We start from the raw sequence: 15,566 nt of genomic DNA, 5'->3' as shown, positions 1-15,566 counted from the left end.
AGCCAAAAGATGCCTTAAAAATAAAGACTCCTTATAAATGAATTGTAAACTTTTTTATCTTTGGAAATATCAAATAGTAGTTTTTTATTTAGGAGGATATCTTTGCTGCTTTGCTGACAAACCATAAGGTTGTTGAGGAGCAGAGGTGTCGTGTCAGTCATCTTGCACAGGAGATAAGCAAAGTTAAGATAAACAAGACAACCCTGTCAGGGGGCAAACAGTCCTCTCTAGGTAGAGCTAGAGGAGAATCCGATGCTGAGATGGAGATAAGAAAGCTTGCTGAGTCCTTCAGAGATAAATCCAAACTGAGTTCCTATCCTAAAATAACTCAAACAACACCCATAACTCCAAGAACAGTTGGTAAAAGCAAGACAAATATATCTCCTGTAAAGTGTTTAACTCCAGATAAGGAAAAGGCAATCAGAAAACTCCTGGAAAAGAAATCTATTTCAGTGGTGAAACCTATGAAGCATAGCAGTCCTGCAGCTTCTAGACTAATCCAATCCCCTGAAGAGGAAAAGCCCTCTAGTTCTCAACATTTGGTACAACTTAGAGCTGCTGATGATAAGGTTGGGGAAATAGAGAAGGTTACAATGGCTAGATTTTCTGCTGTTGTGTCCAAACCATCTTCTGTCCAGAAAACATTGTTTGAAGATGTTACTCCTGTCAAAGAACCAGCTCCAGCTTTTGGGTTGAACATAAAACCACCTGAAACTGGTGTTCTCTCATCCTCTACTGGAGATCTTAGTTTTATGAACAAACCTCAGAGTAGTCCTATCTCCAGTTTATCAATTAAACCTACTTCAACTTCATCCTTGACAAGTTCTACAATCTCCTTGCCGACATCTGCCTCAAGCATCCCATTTTCTTTTGCTCCCTCCAAGACTGTTACTCCAACACCAAAACAACCCACAAGTGAAAAACCAGTTTTAACAGACAAGATCAAACCTGACAATTCTGGATTAAAACCTTTTGATTTAAGCTCTGCATTATCCAAGGCAGGAAGCACAGCAACTCCTGGTATTGGATTCTCATTCTCTGAAAGTAGTACTAATAAAGAATCTAATACATTTCCTGGTTTCAAGTCAGCTGTTTCAGAACCTTCTAAGCCAGCTCCATCTGGAGGGCTTCCTTTTGGTGGCAGCATCACTTCCTCTCAGCCATCTTTAGGTTTCAGTTTTTCTGGGCCTAAAGAGACCATTCTTACAGAGAGAACCAAACTTGTACCTTCTACAAAGCCCACAACTGTGACAAAGCCCGTAATTACTACTGGTGAAGGTGTTAGTAAGCCTTCCCAAGCACAAGCTGCGGTGCCTAAACTTGTCTCAGATCCAGCAAAACAGGTGGAAACCAAACTTGCAGCGGTTTCAGTATCCACTGCTCCCAGTGCAGGTGCTTTAATTTTTGGAGGGAGCAAGTCCTCTTCAGGGTTTAGTTTTTCAACTACATCAGCTCCAACATCAGTATCTTCATCATTAACTCCATCTGGCCTGAGTTTTGGAGGTACATCTGCCCAGTCTGGTTCAGGCCTTGATCTTTCCAGAGCATCTACTGAAACATCATCAAGTACTTCCGGAGGCAGTTTTGGTGGAAAAACTGTGATATCCAGTACAAATCCAGTAACCTCCCAAAGTTCTACTACAAGTTCTATATTTGGTGTAACTCAGGCCAGCAGCACTGGTGGGTCTATGTTTGGAGGATCAGAAAAATCAGCTTTTGGATCAGTGACATCAGCTCCTGCAACTGGAACAGCCTTTGGTGGAGCAGGAACCTCAGTTCTTGGTGGTTTACCTTCAAATCCTTCTATTGTTGTATCAACTACAGCTTCAACGACTACTACTTCTTCAGTGTCTTTATTTGGTGTTAGCAATACAACAAAGTCGACATCTCTCTTTGGAGGCAGCAGTGGGGGACCCTCTATCTTTGGAGGAAGTAGCAAAGGATCAGGCTTTGGATCTGTTGCAGAAACTAAACCAGAGACCAGTTCTGCTGGAGGCTCAATATTTGGAGGAGCTTCAGCATCCAGCGGAATATTTGGGGGTAGTGCTTCATCTCAACCATCTAGTTCAGCTTCCATCTTTGGTGGTTCTTCCACCCAAACAACTGGAAGTGTTTTTGGCGGAGTTTCACAACCTTCCAGCGCCAGTGCATCAATATTTGGAGGAGCCAGCTCTACTTCAAATAGTGTCTTTGGAGGAGGAAACACTACAGTAAGTTCTCCTTTTGGAGGAAGTGCTAGTACAGCTAGTTCTCCATTTGGAAGTGGAACTAAATCTTCCGGTAGCATCTTTGGAGGAAATACCAACACAGGTAGCACCCCATTTGGAGGGAGTTCAACATCAACACCATTTGGTGTAACCTCTTCAGCTGGAGCATTTGGTGGAAGTTCCAATGCTTTTGGCGGGACTACATCATCCTCAACTAGTTCCCCCTTCTCTGGAGGTGCCTCGTCCTCTGGATCCATATTTGGAGGGAGTTCTGGAGGAGGTTTTTTTAGTGGGTTGGGAGGAGCATCATCCACCGCTAGTCCTAATCAAAATCCTTTTGGTTCTGCTCCTTCTGGGGCTCCAACCTCTGGAACAAATCTATTTGGAGGCTCATCAGCCAGTACATTTGGAGCAACTAGCTCCAAATCTGGCGGGTTTGGATCAGCTGGCTCTTTCTCAGGAGGTAATGCGAGTATTGGGAGTCAAGGATTTGGATTTCAAGGTGGAGCTACCCCATCCAAACCTACCTCTGCTTTTGGTGCTTCATCTGGATTTGGTGCTGCTCCAGCTTTTGGATCTCCACCGGCATTTGGATCTACTCCAGCATTTGGATCATCTCCGGCATTTGGAGTAGCTTCAACCACAGGAGCAGCTCCTGCGTTTGGTGGAGGAGCTTCCTTTGGTGGCACTGCCTTTGGAGCTGGAAAAGTAGATTCTGCTCCTACTTTTGGTGCACTAGCGGGTAGCAGTGGTGGATCAACATTTGGTGCATCTACTTTTGGAGCTCAACAATCCTCTGGGTTTGGTGGGTTTGGAGGAGGTAGTGGAGCAGCTCCTGGGAGCCCTCCACCTCCTGGCAAACAATTTAATTCTTGGCGCTAAAGAAACCTTCAAGATGGACGGACCAATAAAATCCTGGCTGCTGGATCTAAACATTAAATCCTCATTCACTTTTCTTTTCACATAGTATAATTCATCCATAACATTTAAAATTCTGTATATTGACAGGTCACAGAACAAAATAATTAAATAAATATTTTTTCAGAGAATAATATGTCGGGGTACTCAAACAGGTTTACGTTTGCCTGTCTACCCAGAACAGAACGTGGGCAACCCATTGTACTTGGGGAAGACCCTAAGGTTAGTTTTCACTTTAAGAATGCCATGTTTGTTACTGTTCAACTCATACCTTCGGCAGCGGAAAATCTTTTTTTCGATAAAATTTACCTCATGAATCAATATTTGTCATCACGCAATAAATTGATCTTTTAAATTTTCCTTAAAAGGGGGCGGCAAGCGTAATTTCAAGTGACCCTCCAAGCAAAGATGGCAATGCCCGATTCACAACGGCACCCTTAACATCTTTGTCTGATCAAGTATGAAATGTCAATGTTTTAATTTTAAAATTAATTATTTAAGTGTACCTTTGTGAATCGGGAATTGTCAACTTTACATGGAGGGTCACTTGAAATTGTGCTTACAATCCCTTATTAAAAAACTTTTTAATGTCAATAAGTTAAAAACAAGGTGATACATTTATAAAGTTACTTTAAATAATCATGAAAACCAGTGTCCAATTGCAGACTGGCCCAATTTCGTTGTCCGTTATGTAAAAATTACATTAATTCAAAAATGACGTGAGTAATTCGTTGAATCGGTGCCATGGAAAGGGCTCACCACGGACACTCATTGTAAATCATAAACCCAGACTACAAGTCATCTTAAATCTGAACCTAGAAGTCTTCATTTGATTTGATTTGTGCAGGGGATTGAATATCTGTAAACTGTAAAGCATAACTTTAAAAAAAGCCTTCATTAGTTTTTTTGTTAAGGGTGAGAACTTCTTGTACTGTCACGGAAACAGTGTAGTAATCAGGAACCTAGATAGTCCACAGTACTCGGAGATTTATACTCAGGTAACAGTTTAGATTATAAACCTAGAAAGCCCACAGTACTAAGATATAAATACTCAGGAAACCGTTTACATTAGAAACCTAGAAAGTCCACAGTACTCGGAGATTAATACTCAGGTAACAGTTTAGATTAGGAACCTAGACAGTCCTCTGAACTCTGAGGTTTATACTCAGGAAACCGTTTAGATTAGGAACCTAGATAGTCCACAGTACTCGGAGATTTATACTCAGGTAACAGTTTAGATTAGGAACCTAGATAGTCCACAGTACTCGGAGATTTATACTCAGGGAACATTTTAGATTAGGAACTTAGATAGGCTTCAGAATTCGGAGATTTATACTCAGGGAACAGTGTAGATCAGGAACCTGGATAGTCCACAGAACTCGGAGATTTATACTTAGTTAATAGTTAAGAAATTAGGAACTTAGATAGTCCTCAGAACTCGGAGATTTATACTCGGGTAACAGTTTAGATTAGGAACCTAGATAGTCCACAGTACTCGGGGATTTATACTCAGGTAACAATTTAGATTAAGAACCTAGATAGTCCTCTAAACTCGGAGATTTATATTCAGGTAACCGTTTAGATTAGGAACCTAGATGGTCCACAGTACTCGGGAATTTATACTCAGGGAACAGTGTAAATAGTCCACAGTACTCGGGGATTTATACTTAGGTAACAGTTAAGATTAGGAACCTAGATAGTCCACATAACTCGGAGATTTATGCTCAGGGAACCGTGCAGATCATTTACCTAGATAGTCCTCAGTACTTGTAGATATAAACTTAGGTAACAGTGCAGATCAGGAACCTAGATAATCCTAAGTACTCGGAGATATATACTCACTACTCATGTAATAGTGCAGATCATAAAACTAGATAATTCACAGTACTCGGAGAGATATATAGTTCAGGTAAAAGTAATTTTTCAACAAAAACAAAACTTCATTCCCCAGTTTTTTAAAAAATAAACAAGAATCAATTTTAGTTTTTATATCTTATTTTTTGTTAGCATTCGACCCAGGTGAATGTTGCCAAGTATTCCCCGAGCAGGTTCTACATTGCGTCTGCAGATAAATCTGGGAAGGTTAGAATCTGGGATACTGTCAACAAGGAGCATATTCTCAAGAACGAGTTCCAACCTATCTCCGGACCTATTAAAGACCTGGCCTGGTCCTCAGATAACCAAAGGTTTGTTGGTTGGTTTTCCCCATTTTAGCACAGATGCAAGGGGGATTTTAACAGTTTTCATGATCCATTCAATTTAGGCGCAGATACTGTTTACACCAGGGGTGTATATTTTCTCAAAAAATCAAACCCGCCCTTTTGAAAATCATTTCTTCCCCAAAAGTAATATGTGTTCGCGCAGAGCGCCAAAAATAAGCTTAGGTTTTTTGCATGAGGAAAATTATAATTTTTCAGGAAAAATTTCTGAATTTTTGGGTAAAAAGTATCGAAAAAGAACAAAAAAAAACCTTGCCTGTTTACATAATGCCTAGTGTTGAACACGGTTCTTGTATAGGATAGTAGTGGTCGGAGAAGGACGGGAGAAATTTGGTCATGTGTTCCTGGCTGATACTGGAACCAGTAACGGAGATATTACAGGACAAACCCGTCCCATCAATACTGTAGACTTTAAGGTAACATTAGAGAACAGAATTATAAGAAAAACTGAATAAGAATCCAGAGTAAATTATCGTTGAACTCTGACCGCGCTGGTTGGATTATCTTTTTTTCATATTAGACTTGTTGGTTGGAATTTTTAAAATTTTTGATATTTGTATTTATATTTGTAGCCGTCTCGGCCGTTCCGTATTGTGACCGGTAGCGAGGATAACACTGCTGCTGTTTATGAGGGTCCTCCATTCAAGTTTAAAGCAACCAAGAACGAGCATACAAGATACTGCCAGGTTTGACGCATTTGGAATATTTTGATTGATAGTTTTCAATTGAGGTGGGGTTTATTCAAAAAGTATTAGGGTGGATTTATGCAGGAACGACAAGTTCAAAACATTGAATTCGCATAAATATAAAAAACGGAGGCATCTTGATAACGATTCAATAGGTACGGATGTGAATTGGATATGCAACTCTTTCAAGGATGGGTCACATGAAATTACGTCTAAATACATTGAAATTGTGGGAATAGAATATATAGCTTGAAATTGTGGGAATAGGATACAAAGCTTGAAATTGTGGGAATAGAATACATCGCTTGAAATTGTGGGAATAGAATACATAGCTTGAAATTGTGGGAATAGGATACATAGCTTGAAATTGTGTGAATAGGATACATAGCTTGAAATTTTGGGGAAAGGATTCATAGCTTGAAATTGTGGGAATAGGATACATAGATTGAAATTGTGGGAATACGATATATAGATTGAAATTGTGGGAATAGGATATATAGTTTGAAATTGTAGGAATAAGATACATAGCTTGAAATTGTGGGAATAGGATACATTGCTTGAAATTGTGGGAATAGGATACATAGCTTGAAATTGTGGGAATAGGATACATGGCTTGAAATTGTGGGAATAGGATACATTGCTTGAAATTGTGTGAATAGGATACAAAGCTTGAAAATGTGATTGTGTGGGAAGAGGATACATAGCTTGAAATTGTGGGAATAGGATATAAAGTTTGAAATTGTGGGAAAATAGGATACATAGCTTGAAATTGTGGGAATAGGATATATAGTTTGAAATTGTGGGAAAAGGATACATAGCTTGAAATTGTGGGAATGGGTTACATATGCTTGAAATTGTGGGAATAGGATACATAGCTTGAAATTGTGATTGTGGGAATAGGATACATAGCTGTTAATTAGAATTGTAAGGAATCAGTGACTACTGACTATGAAGAAAGTAAAAATCATCAACTAATTCAAGTTTTGTAAAGAATATTTCCTAATATTAAATATTCAGGTTGTACGCTACTCCCCTGATGGAAACTATTGGGCTAGTGGTGGCTTTGATGGAAAGATATTCTTGTACGATGGTAAGCTGGGATTTTTTTGTAGGGTGCCTGATTTCTACTATGAACAAAATTGATATCAATTCTAACAAATAATTTGCTTTGATAAATTGTTTTTTCTTCTTTGTTCACTAGCTAGGGAACCCAGCTTTGCCTGGAGACTAATCTTTCTCTGTAAAACAGACACCCATACGGACAAGAGTTCACTTTAATTATATATCTAAGAAGCGCTAGATATCTTCGTATTGCTCGTTACTCTTGGTACAACACAGTGTAAAATATATAGAAAATGGCCAGATTTTTTTTTTTAATTAAATCTTCAATTTCTTCAGCATTGTTGATATTCAATCGTTTATGGTACTGATATAATGGTCACTCAGAACTGTAATTTCATAATCTTTTCACGGGAATTATTTTAACTTGTTGATTCTAGGTAAGGACAGTGAGTTGAAGGGAGAGCTCTCTGGTCACACCGGAGGAGTTTATGGATTAGCGTGGGACGGATCAGGACGGAAACTACTCTCCGCCAGCGGAGATAAAACATGCAGGTCAGCCTAGAATTGATTAATGGAATTTTCTCAAATTAAGAATATAAATTGTATATAACTTGTGTGTGTATCACTGTGAGATAAATTCAACTCTGTTCTACTTCTTTTCAACTACTGGTTGGTTTGAAAACTTTAAACAAACTAAAAGAAGAGTGTTTTAATCTTGTCACCGTAGTTGTACACCGTAAGTACGTACACTACATTGCACAGTTTACAGCAAATCTTTTCTATGCACGTAATTTCAATCTAGTCATAACCGAGTACTTATCAAAGGGACTATACGCGTAATTTCAATCTAGTTATAACCGAGTACTTATCAAAGGGACTATAAGCGTAATTTCAATCTAGTCATAACCGAGTACTTATCAAAGGGACTATAAGCGTAATTTCAATCTATCAAGGGGACTATAAGCGTAATTTCAATCTAGTCATAACCGAGTACTTATCAAAGGGACTATAAGCGTAATTTCAATCTGGTCATAACCGAGTACTTATCAAAGGGACTATAAGCGTAATTTCAAGCATGACTTCCCATGCAAAGATGGCAATGTTTGATTCACAACGGTACCCTGACTTTGTCTTAAGTCTTCTTTAGATATCCATGTATTTAATTTTGAGAAACTGATTTTTTTCAATGGTTGGTTTCTCTACTAAAGTGACTTGCGCATTTCCATTGAAGGAAATCATAAACCTAAATCCAAACCTATGAAAACAACAATATTTTCAACTTTATTGATCAGAAAAGGTTTCAAGAATACCGTTGCCATCTTTGCATGAAGGGTCACTTGCAGTTTGCAGTTCCTTTAAAGAACTTTTATATTTAAAAAAAATAGGTTGTGGGATATTGAGACTCAGAGATGCATAACAACCTTTAATATGGGAACTCAAGTGGAGGATCAGCAGGTACTTTTCAAATCTGTCTACTAGGGGTAGGTTTGTTACTGACAGCGGAGTGACCTCCAAAATCTTTTTAATCTATTAAACACATATTTGTTTAGTTTTTACATCTTTTGATTTGTACAATTTATTGCTATTATGTTAATTCCATCTATATGAGATACTATTAGGTCGTTTTTGATCCAAATAAAAGTCGTCTTCCTATTCCCCAGTTTTATTTTCACCAATGTATTTCTTTAATCCACCTTTTTAAAATCCTCCAATAATTCATGCCTCAAACCTTTTGCAATTAACTTTAAAAGACGTATTAAGGTCGTCCTTTAATTTGCATTTTTAACGAAACTGTCTTTGATAGTTTTTCTTTAATGGTGGATATTTTTCAAACAACATTCCCATAATAATAATAATAATCTCTAAAATGTTAAACTCGGAAAAATGTCTGACATTATTCATAGCGAATATGAAGCTAAAAAGATTAGAATAAAAAGAATTGGAAAAAAAGAAACAAGTCTATTTGAATAAGCTCAACCACTTAAAAATCATTCTTTACGCAAGTCACTTTCATAGAGAACAGATACCACAATTGAAAATTATCAACTTTGTCTAGGTCGGATGCTTGTGGTCCGGTCAACACTTGATATCCGTTTCTCTCTCCGGGTTCATCAACTACCTGGATATCAATAATCCAGATACTCCTAAATTAATTATCAAGGTAGGATTATTTACCAAAATTCTAGGCTTACCCCTTCTTTACTATAACATCCTTAGTTTTATTTTTGTTGAGGAATGATGATCGTTTACCTTGAACACTTGATCTCGATATCCAATTAGGGTAAATGCTTAAATCCTTCACTTAAGATATTCCTGCAGGGTATGACCACTACAGGATATCAAAAAGGAATTAAATAAATCAGAGGTCTGAATAAGATGTAGATCAATGCTTGATCCTAGATACACAACACAAAAGTTTTCATTGGTTCTCTGTTGATGTACTTTATTGAGGTTTAAGAATAGATTTAATTATCAATATTATTTTTTATAACGAGACATGTATGCCAACGTGCACAAACAAGAACATAAAATAATTGAGAATTTACAAATATTTAAAAATCTTATAATTCGAAGATGGCAACAATTATAGATTTAATGTGAGGGTCAGTTGTTTTAATGTTAACGGGATAAAATCAGAGCTGGGAATTCGTTGTTTAAATATCGAGATAAATGCTTCGGTAATGTTGATCCGCTCTACTGCCCATCCGTCCTATTGCCCATCCGCTATACTGCCCATCTCACGTGGTTGTAGGTCGGATGGGCAGTAGAGGGGATGGGCGTAGGTCCAAAAATACACCATCAAATGCTTCATCTCAATCTTTTATTAATCTGCAGAAAAGTTTTATCTTTTTTCGATATCCCACGTGTAATTGTACCCTGAAGGGATAACTGAAAAAAAGTTAATTAATCCTTAAATTAAAAGTGCTCACTGTGGATATCGAAATCAAGCGATCGGGATTAAGAGTATCCACCACAAAAGTTCCTGGCTCAGTTCCGAATAACAAGCCAAATCTTTATGCAATTTTTTAACATTTAAAAATCTAAAATCTTCGCACGATTTCTGTCAGTTTCAAAAAAAAGGTTTTTAAAACCAATTTGCTTTCTTAAGTTCTTTTTCTAAATGTCTGAATGTCAAATCCGTTTTTTAAGCGGCGGGGGGGGGGGGGTCTGATTACTGATGTTGGTTGACGCTTTTTAGTTTGACAATAAATGTATTTCAGGGCCATAATAAACCCATTACTGCTATGGATCTATCCTCTGATAAGAAGACGATCTATACCGGAGGTAGTGATGGAACTGTAACCGCCTGGGATCCTGAGTCAGGGAACAACCAGAGAATCGGGGGATCAGGACACGGAGCTCAGATCATTCAGATCAAAGGTATCAAACTAATAAAACAAATATCTAATCTTAAATCTGTATTTTGGAGCTCGAAGCAATCGCTGCATCACATCGCTTTAGGCATAAATCCCTGCATTAAATGATTTGACTTGATTAAGGAACTAATACTGGAGTGGCTAGTATCGGATTTGATGATACACTACGTGGAGTAGATGGTGGCAGTGGAGAATATACAGGACCTGCTCAACCCCTCTCCGCTCAACCTAGAGCTCTAGATATTAAAGGAGATCTCACCGTCACTGCTACTCTAAAGGTTTATATTTTAAATTTCCTTACCTTCAAAGTTCAAATAATCAAAAATTCTATTAAATGGGTTCGTCCTTGGCCGGAAAAGAAATGTAGAAATTGGTATGAAGTAAAATTAGACTGTCATGGGGGGAGGGGGGGTGTTTGAAATTTTACATTCCGATCTCATCAATCACATTTTTCTGTAACAAATCTAAAATCAGTGCTATTAATTACACACTAAACCAACATGATGACCAAAAATCCGCGAAATATATTTCAGAAAATCCGCAAATTTATGCTGTATCTGAGTGTATAGTGTATAGTAAAGAAATTATTGGCATCACATCCTTTACTAAATTAAATCAAATTTATCTAATTCAAACCACATATATTTTTTATTAACTACCAGGGGCGGATACAGGGGTGAGCCTTGGAAAAATGGCTCTCTCCTATAATAATTGCTCCCTTCTATAGTATTTGGGGGAAGCTACGGAAAACGGAGAACAAATTCCGCTCCTGTTAACATACTTATCAAAATCATTTACATTTTACATGTTAGCTTTTTACAGTTAAATTCCAAGATTAGAATAAACGTTGTTCTAGAGTTTAGTTCTGCAACGAGGAGGAAACCTCATGTTTGAGGAGAAGGTTGAGTTCGAGCCTAGCAGTGTCAACTACTCAACCAGTCTTGCTCATCTAGCTGTAGGGGAGGCAGGCGGGAACCTTCTCAGGATCTACAGTGTTCAGGTTAGTGTCGAGGGGGGCAGCCAAGATATTAAAAAAGAGAAAATTACAGAGCTAAAACAGTGGGAAATTGTTAAAAGAAATTTGCACTTTACAGGAAAATGGTTATGTTGTGATTTCCGAGTATTTGTTATTGTACTGCTATGCTTATTGTACTGTACTGCATGTTGCACAGCATTTCACATTGTACTATTATTATTATTGTCATCATCCTCATCTCATCCTCATTTAAGTTACAGCCAAAGTATCATCAAAGGCTATGTTACGTCAAGAAATGCATATATTATATTGTAAAGTTTTGAATATTGTACTCTGCATATAGTACTGTACATATTGTACTGTACTGTATATTATACTGTGCATATTGCACTATAAATATTGTACTGTACTACATATGTTTCAGGAAGGTGGGCTGGACCTGGTAAAAGAGATCCAGTTGACTGGTGCTGTGCAGGATCTGATGTATTCTCCAGATCAGAAATATCTTGTTGCTGCAGACAGTAATAGGAAGGTATAAACGCTATTTATAAAGATCAGCTTTAAAACATTACCAGTAATATGAAAGTGTTTTAAGTCTGATTTTAAAAAAAAGAACAATAATGGAATAAATTTTGAAATTAAGAGTCCTTTGATCATACGAAGTTCACAAAACCTGTATTTCTAGTAACGTACTTCGATTTGACGGAAAAGTTCAAGATACAAGTTGATGCTGTTCCTTGCAAAAAAAATTGAGATTTCGGATGTTCTTCCAGCTACCTGCTCAATGCTTATCCTACTATAAATTCAGTTGTATTTTAAAAAGAATAAATTACGTGTCAAAACACTTTTCGGAATGTATTTTTGGATTCTCAGAACGTATATTTGTACTGAAATCTACAAAATGTAGTGAGGTTAAATACAGGCATGTTTTATTGTCAACCAATAAGCTGATGCTTGATTTTGTTTAAGGTGAGTGTGTATACAGCCGGATCCTACGAGAAACCTCATAAACAAGAATGGGGGTTCCACACCGCTAAGGTGATTCATACTCTAATTATTTTAATAGATAAATCATATGTGATCTACATAAATTTTATGATGAAGAAATATTCGATCTTAAAAAGAAAATTAAAGAATTTGGGTGGGTTTTCGTCTGTGCACTCAGAGGCGTATACAGGATATTCTAGAGGGGGAGTCAGTCCCCCAACTCGAAAAATGCTTCACTTGTCTAAGGGTAGGGTCTTACACCCCTACACCTAAGCATCTTTCTGTGCTGTAGAAATCCCTAAATAGTCGAGAAAAGCTGCGTTTTTTTTATTTTACTATGATATTAAGGTGAACTGTGTAGCCTGGGCTCCTAACTCCATCTATGTGGCGAGCGGTGGACTAGACTGTTCTATCATTATCTGGTCCATGGACTTACCTGACAAACATTGTATTATGAGAAACGCTCATGATCAGGTCATTAATGTGAAGTCTTTTTCAATTAGGGGCTATTAACATATTTATAACACATTTTAAAACCAAAGTTTTAAATTAGTATCATATCATATTGATTTCTAATATGGCAAAAACTCTAATTAATTTGATTACTACCAAAACATAAAGATATTCAATGATATTTCTTGGTTTATGCGCTGACTTACTTTAAAACCTTCTCTCAAATAAAATTCATTAAAAATGCACTCATAAATTAAGCTTTAATATGTTTTGCAGTCCATAATGATAGGTTTCAAAATTGGTCGTTTTGTAGGATTTCTGTAATGTCGAATTTTCATTCAGACTTAAAATCCGCACTGAAAAACGGTACATACGGTAGCCCTTTAATTTCGGGATTTGATTGAATTTTGTACATCTTTTTTAATGTTAATGTTTTAGAGTCAAATAACCCGTGTAAGCTGGTTGGATAACTCATCCCTTGTATCTACTGGACAGGATGGAAATACCAAGATATGGAATATTACCTGGCCAAACTAAAGGTTAGATTAAGCTGTTACTATCTCTTGGTTTAATATTCGATCTATTTATTTTTGACGTCTTGGGTTGCTTCTTTTTTGTAGCCTAAAAACGCCAAAACTGAAAACGATTTAGACCAACAAAAAAAAGGGTTGAACTTGCCTACCTAGGTTTAAACAATTCCATTTCCAAGAATTTTGTAATTCTATCAAATTGAAAAATATAGAAAAAGAGACTTAAAGCGTCCAAACTGCCTTTATTATGTAAATCAAGGGTTTCTTGTTAGACAAGAGAAAGCTTAACGAAGCCGATATTATGCATTGCCTTTGAGCAATCTGAATTGCGGCCAAAACAATTTCAAAATCTACGTAACATTTCCGACCCCCAATCTAAGGGTTGTAACACAATTTGAGGAGGCTTGAAGTTTGCCATTTTAAGCCATGATTATTGAGTCGAGTATCTTAAAGAGCGTCTTTTTTGGGACATCATGTATAATATATTGTTGTTGACTTTAAAAGTCAATATGATAAAATAAAAGAGATCTAATGGTATTTCTAATCTTTATTTATTAAAAACGAAAGGTTATGAAATAGTTTCCCAAGTGGGGTTAAAATTGGTTGGTTTAGAAATTAATAAAGAAACTATAAATTGGCAATCAGTAGCAACTTAAGTGAGCTATGTAGAACTTCATGTTGGTAGTGCAGATCAACTAGAACTGTAACAGCAGGTTTCTGCTCTCTCCAGGCTCTCGTAGGATATATAATCCCCAACAAAACTTCCAGGTTCGATTAGGAAACTCTTTAGAGTTGAGATTATCCTCTTGTAGAGGAGAGTGGGTGAGTAGGCCCGTCGGAACTCCGGGGAGGGAAATATATTCAGTCCGGATAATTCCTTTCCGTTCGGCCGCAAATGCTTAGAACTCTTGGAACATTTTGATGGGCTGGATGTAAGCATCGTCTGCTGCTGCTCAAGTATCTATATTAACAACATGCAGGAGCCAGGGTAGCTCTCTGAGACTGAGTTGTGATCATCTCGGATGTTTTCGGCTGACTGCTGAGGTGAGGCAGGAGCTGGGATGAGCGGGGATTTGACATCTGTGGTGTGCTTCATTGCGGAAATGGATCCTGTGTACACACACATCTAGAGAATTAACAGAGGCATTTGAGTCGGTACAATCGTCTTCCTTATATTTCGAATTTATGTTAACAATTGTATAATAATTTGAAATACTTGAAAAGAACCCTTTACACCGTTCATACGCTGAACACTCTATTACGCAATATATATATAAATATATTTGTATATTAAAATACAGCTCTATACTGGACTTGTATCGAGATGGACTGGTCGTGACGTAGTCATTGGCCCCGCCATGTTGGTTCATACTAAACTTGTGTCATTGACCAACATGAATTAATTTTCGCCCTTTGGCGGTCATTTTTAAGGATGGGTCGGCCTGGATTTCTACGTAATGAAGGTTGATGTTTTTTTTATTTACTTATTTGTATAGGTTGACCTGCGTGCCTTTGGATGCTTCTCATCTTACAGAAGATCTTCTCCCTCCTCATCTCAGGAGCTTGTCTTTTCTATATTTATAATAACTCCCACAACCCTGGTGCCTAAATTTAAAAATTTTATTTTAATTAATATTTTTACTAATCGAACCAAAGTTTTGGAACAATGTGATTTTATGATAAACCCTTCATCAGCCCGGAATCGGATAAAACTCATTTTTGGATTTTATAATATCAAACTGGCCTTGGCCAATATTTAGATTGTGCTAGCTTCTGAAAACAAAGATAAAAGAGGGAATCATAGAAATATTTTCTTTGTACACTCGGTATATGTATTAGCTCTGTATTTGTATATTGTATAGTCCAGTTAATGGTGGTAAGGCAAGTTGCTTGTCAGAGCATAGTGTACATTGTACATCATGTACAGTGTACATTGTACATCATGTACAGTGTACACGTAATCTGCCAGTATTGTAATACGTCGTACATTAGGAACACTTTGTATTTAGCTCACTTCAATAGAATGAACTTGGTTGAAACTAGTTCACTGTTCAGTGTACTCTAGTTTACTCCATGGTTTACCATATCTTAATGGCTGATAAATGATGGTATGCGTGAGATGTCTTCCTTTGAATAAAAAATCCACATTTT

At 37.2% G+C, this 15,566-nt stretch overlaps 2 protein-coding genes across 2 annotated transcripts in view; both read left to right on the top strand.

The window, feature by feature from the left end:
- Positions 1–3,251, top strand: part of LOC111702403 (nuclear pore complex protein Nup214) — a 15,289-nt gene extending 12,038 nt beyond the window's left edge. The window contains exon 17 of the mRNA XM_023474077.1: positions 93–3,251. Within this exon, the coding sequence (XP_023329845.1) occupies positions 93–3,089 (2,997 nt within the window). The 3' untranslated portion in view covers positions 3,090–3,251. The remainder of the gene's footprint in view (positions 1–92) is intronic.
- Positions 3,240–15,566, top strand: LOC111702437 (actin-interacting protein 1). The gene is made up of 17 exons (XM_023474122.1): positions 3,240–3,347; positions 4,040–4,123; positions 5,133–5,311; positions 5,643–5,760; positions 5,917–6,030; positions 7,048–7,120; positions 7,530–7,644; positions 8,478–8,547; positions 9,149–9,253; positions 10,314–10,473; positions 10,593–10,747; positions 11,326–11,469; positions 11,870–11,977; positions 12,415–12,483; positions 12,781–12,906; positions 13,324–13,424; positions 14,912–15,566. The coding sequence occupies exons 1-16, from the start codon at positions 3,261–3,263 to the stop codon at positions 13,420–13,422; spliced, it is 1,806 nt and encodes a 601-aa protein (XP_023329890.1). The 5' UTR covers positions 3,240–3,260; the 3' UTR covers positions 13,423–13,424; positions 14,912–15,566.

This window comes from Eurytemora carolleeae, unplaced genomic scaffold (genome assembly GCF_000591075.1).
Source record: "Eurytemora carolleeae unplaced genomic scaffold, Eaff_2.0 scaffold138, whole genome shotgun sequence".
Classification (NCBI taxonomy): domain Eukaryota; kingdom Metazoa; phylum Arthropoda; class Copepoda; order Calanoida; family Temoridae; genus Eurytemora; species Eurytemora carolleeae.
This window is presented reverse-complemented; position numbering and strand designations above follow the sequence as displayed.

Bases quoted from the DNA above. Each gene is read 5' to 3' on its own strand.
- LOC111702437 (XM_023474122.1), top strand. From the start codon at position 3,261: ATGTCGGGGTACTCAAACAGGTTTACGTTTGCCTGTCTACCCAGAACA. The intron at 7,645-8,477 runs GTCAGCCTAGAA...TAAAAAAAATAG, and splicing joins AGCGGAGATAAAACATGCAG to GTTGTGGGATATTGAGACTC. The intron at 12,484-12,780 runs GTGATTCATACT...TATGATATTAAG, and splicing joins GGGGGTTCCACACCGCTAAG to GTGAACTGTGTAGCCTGGGC.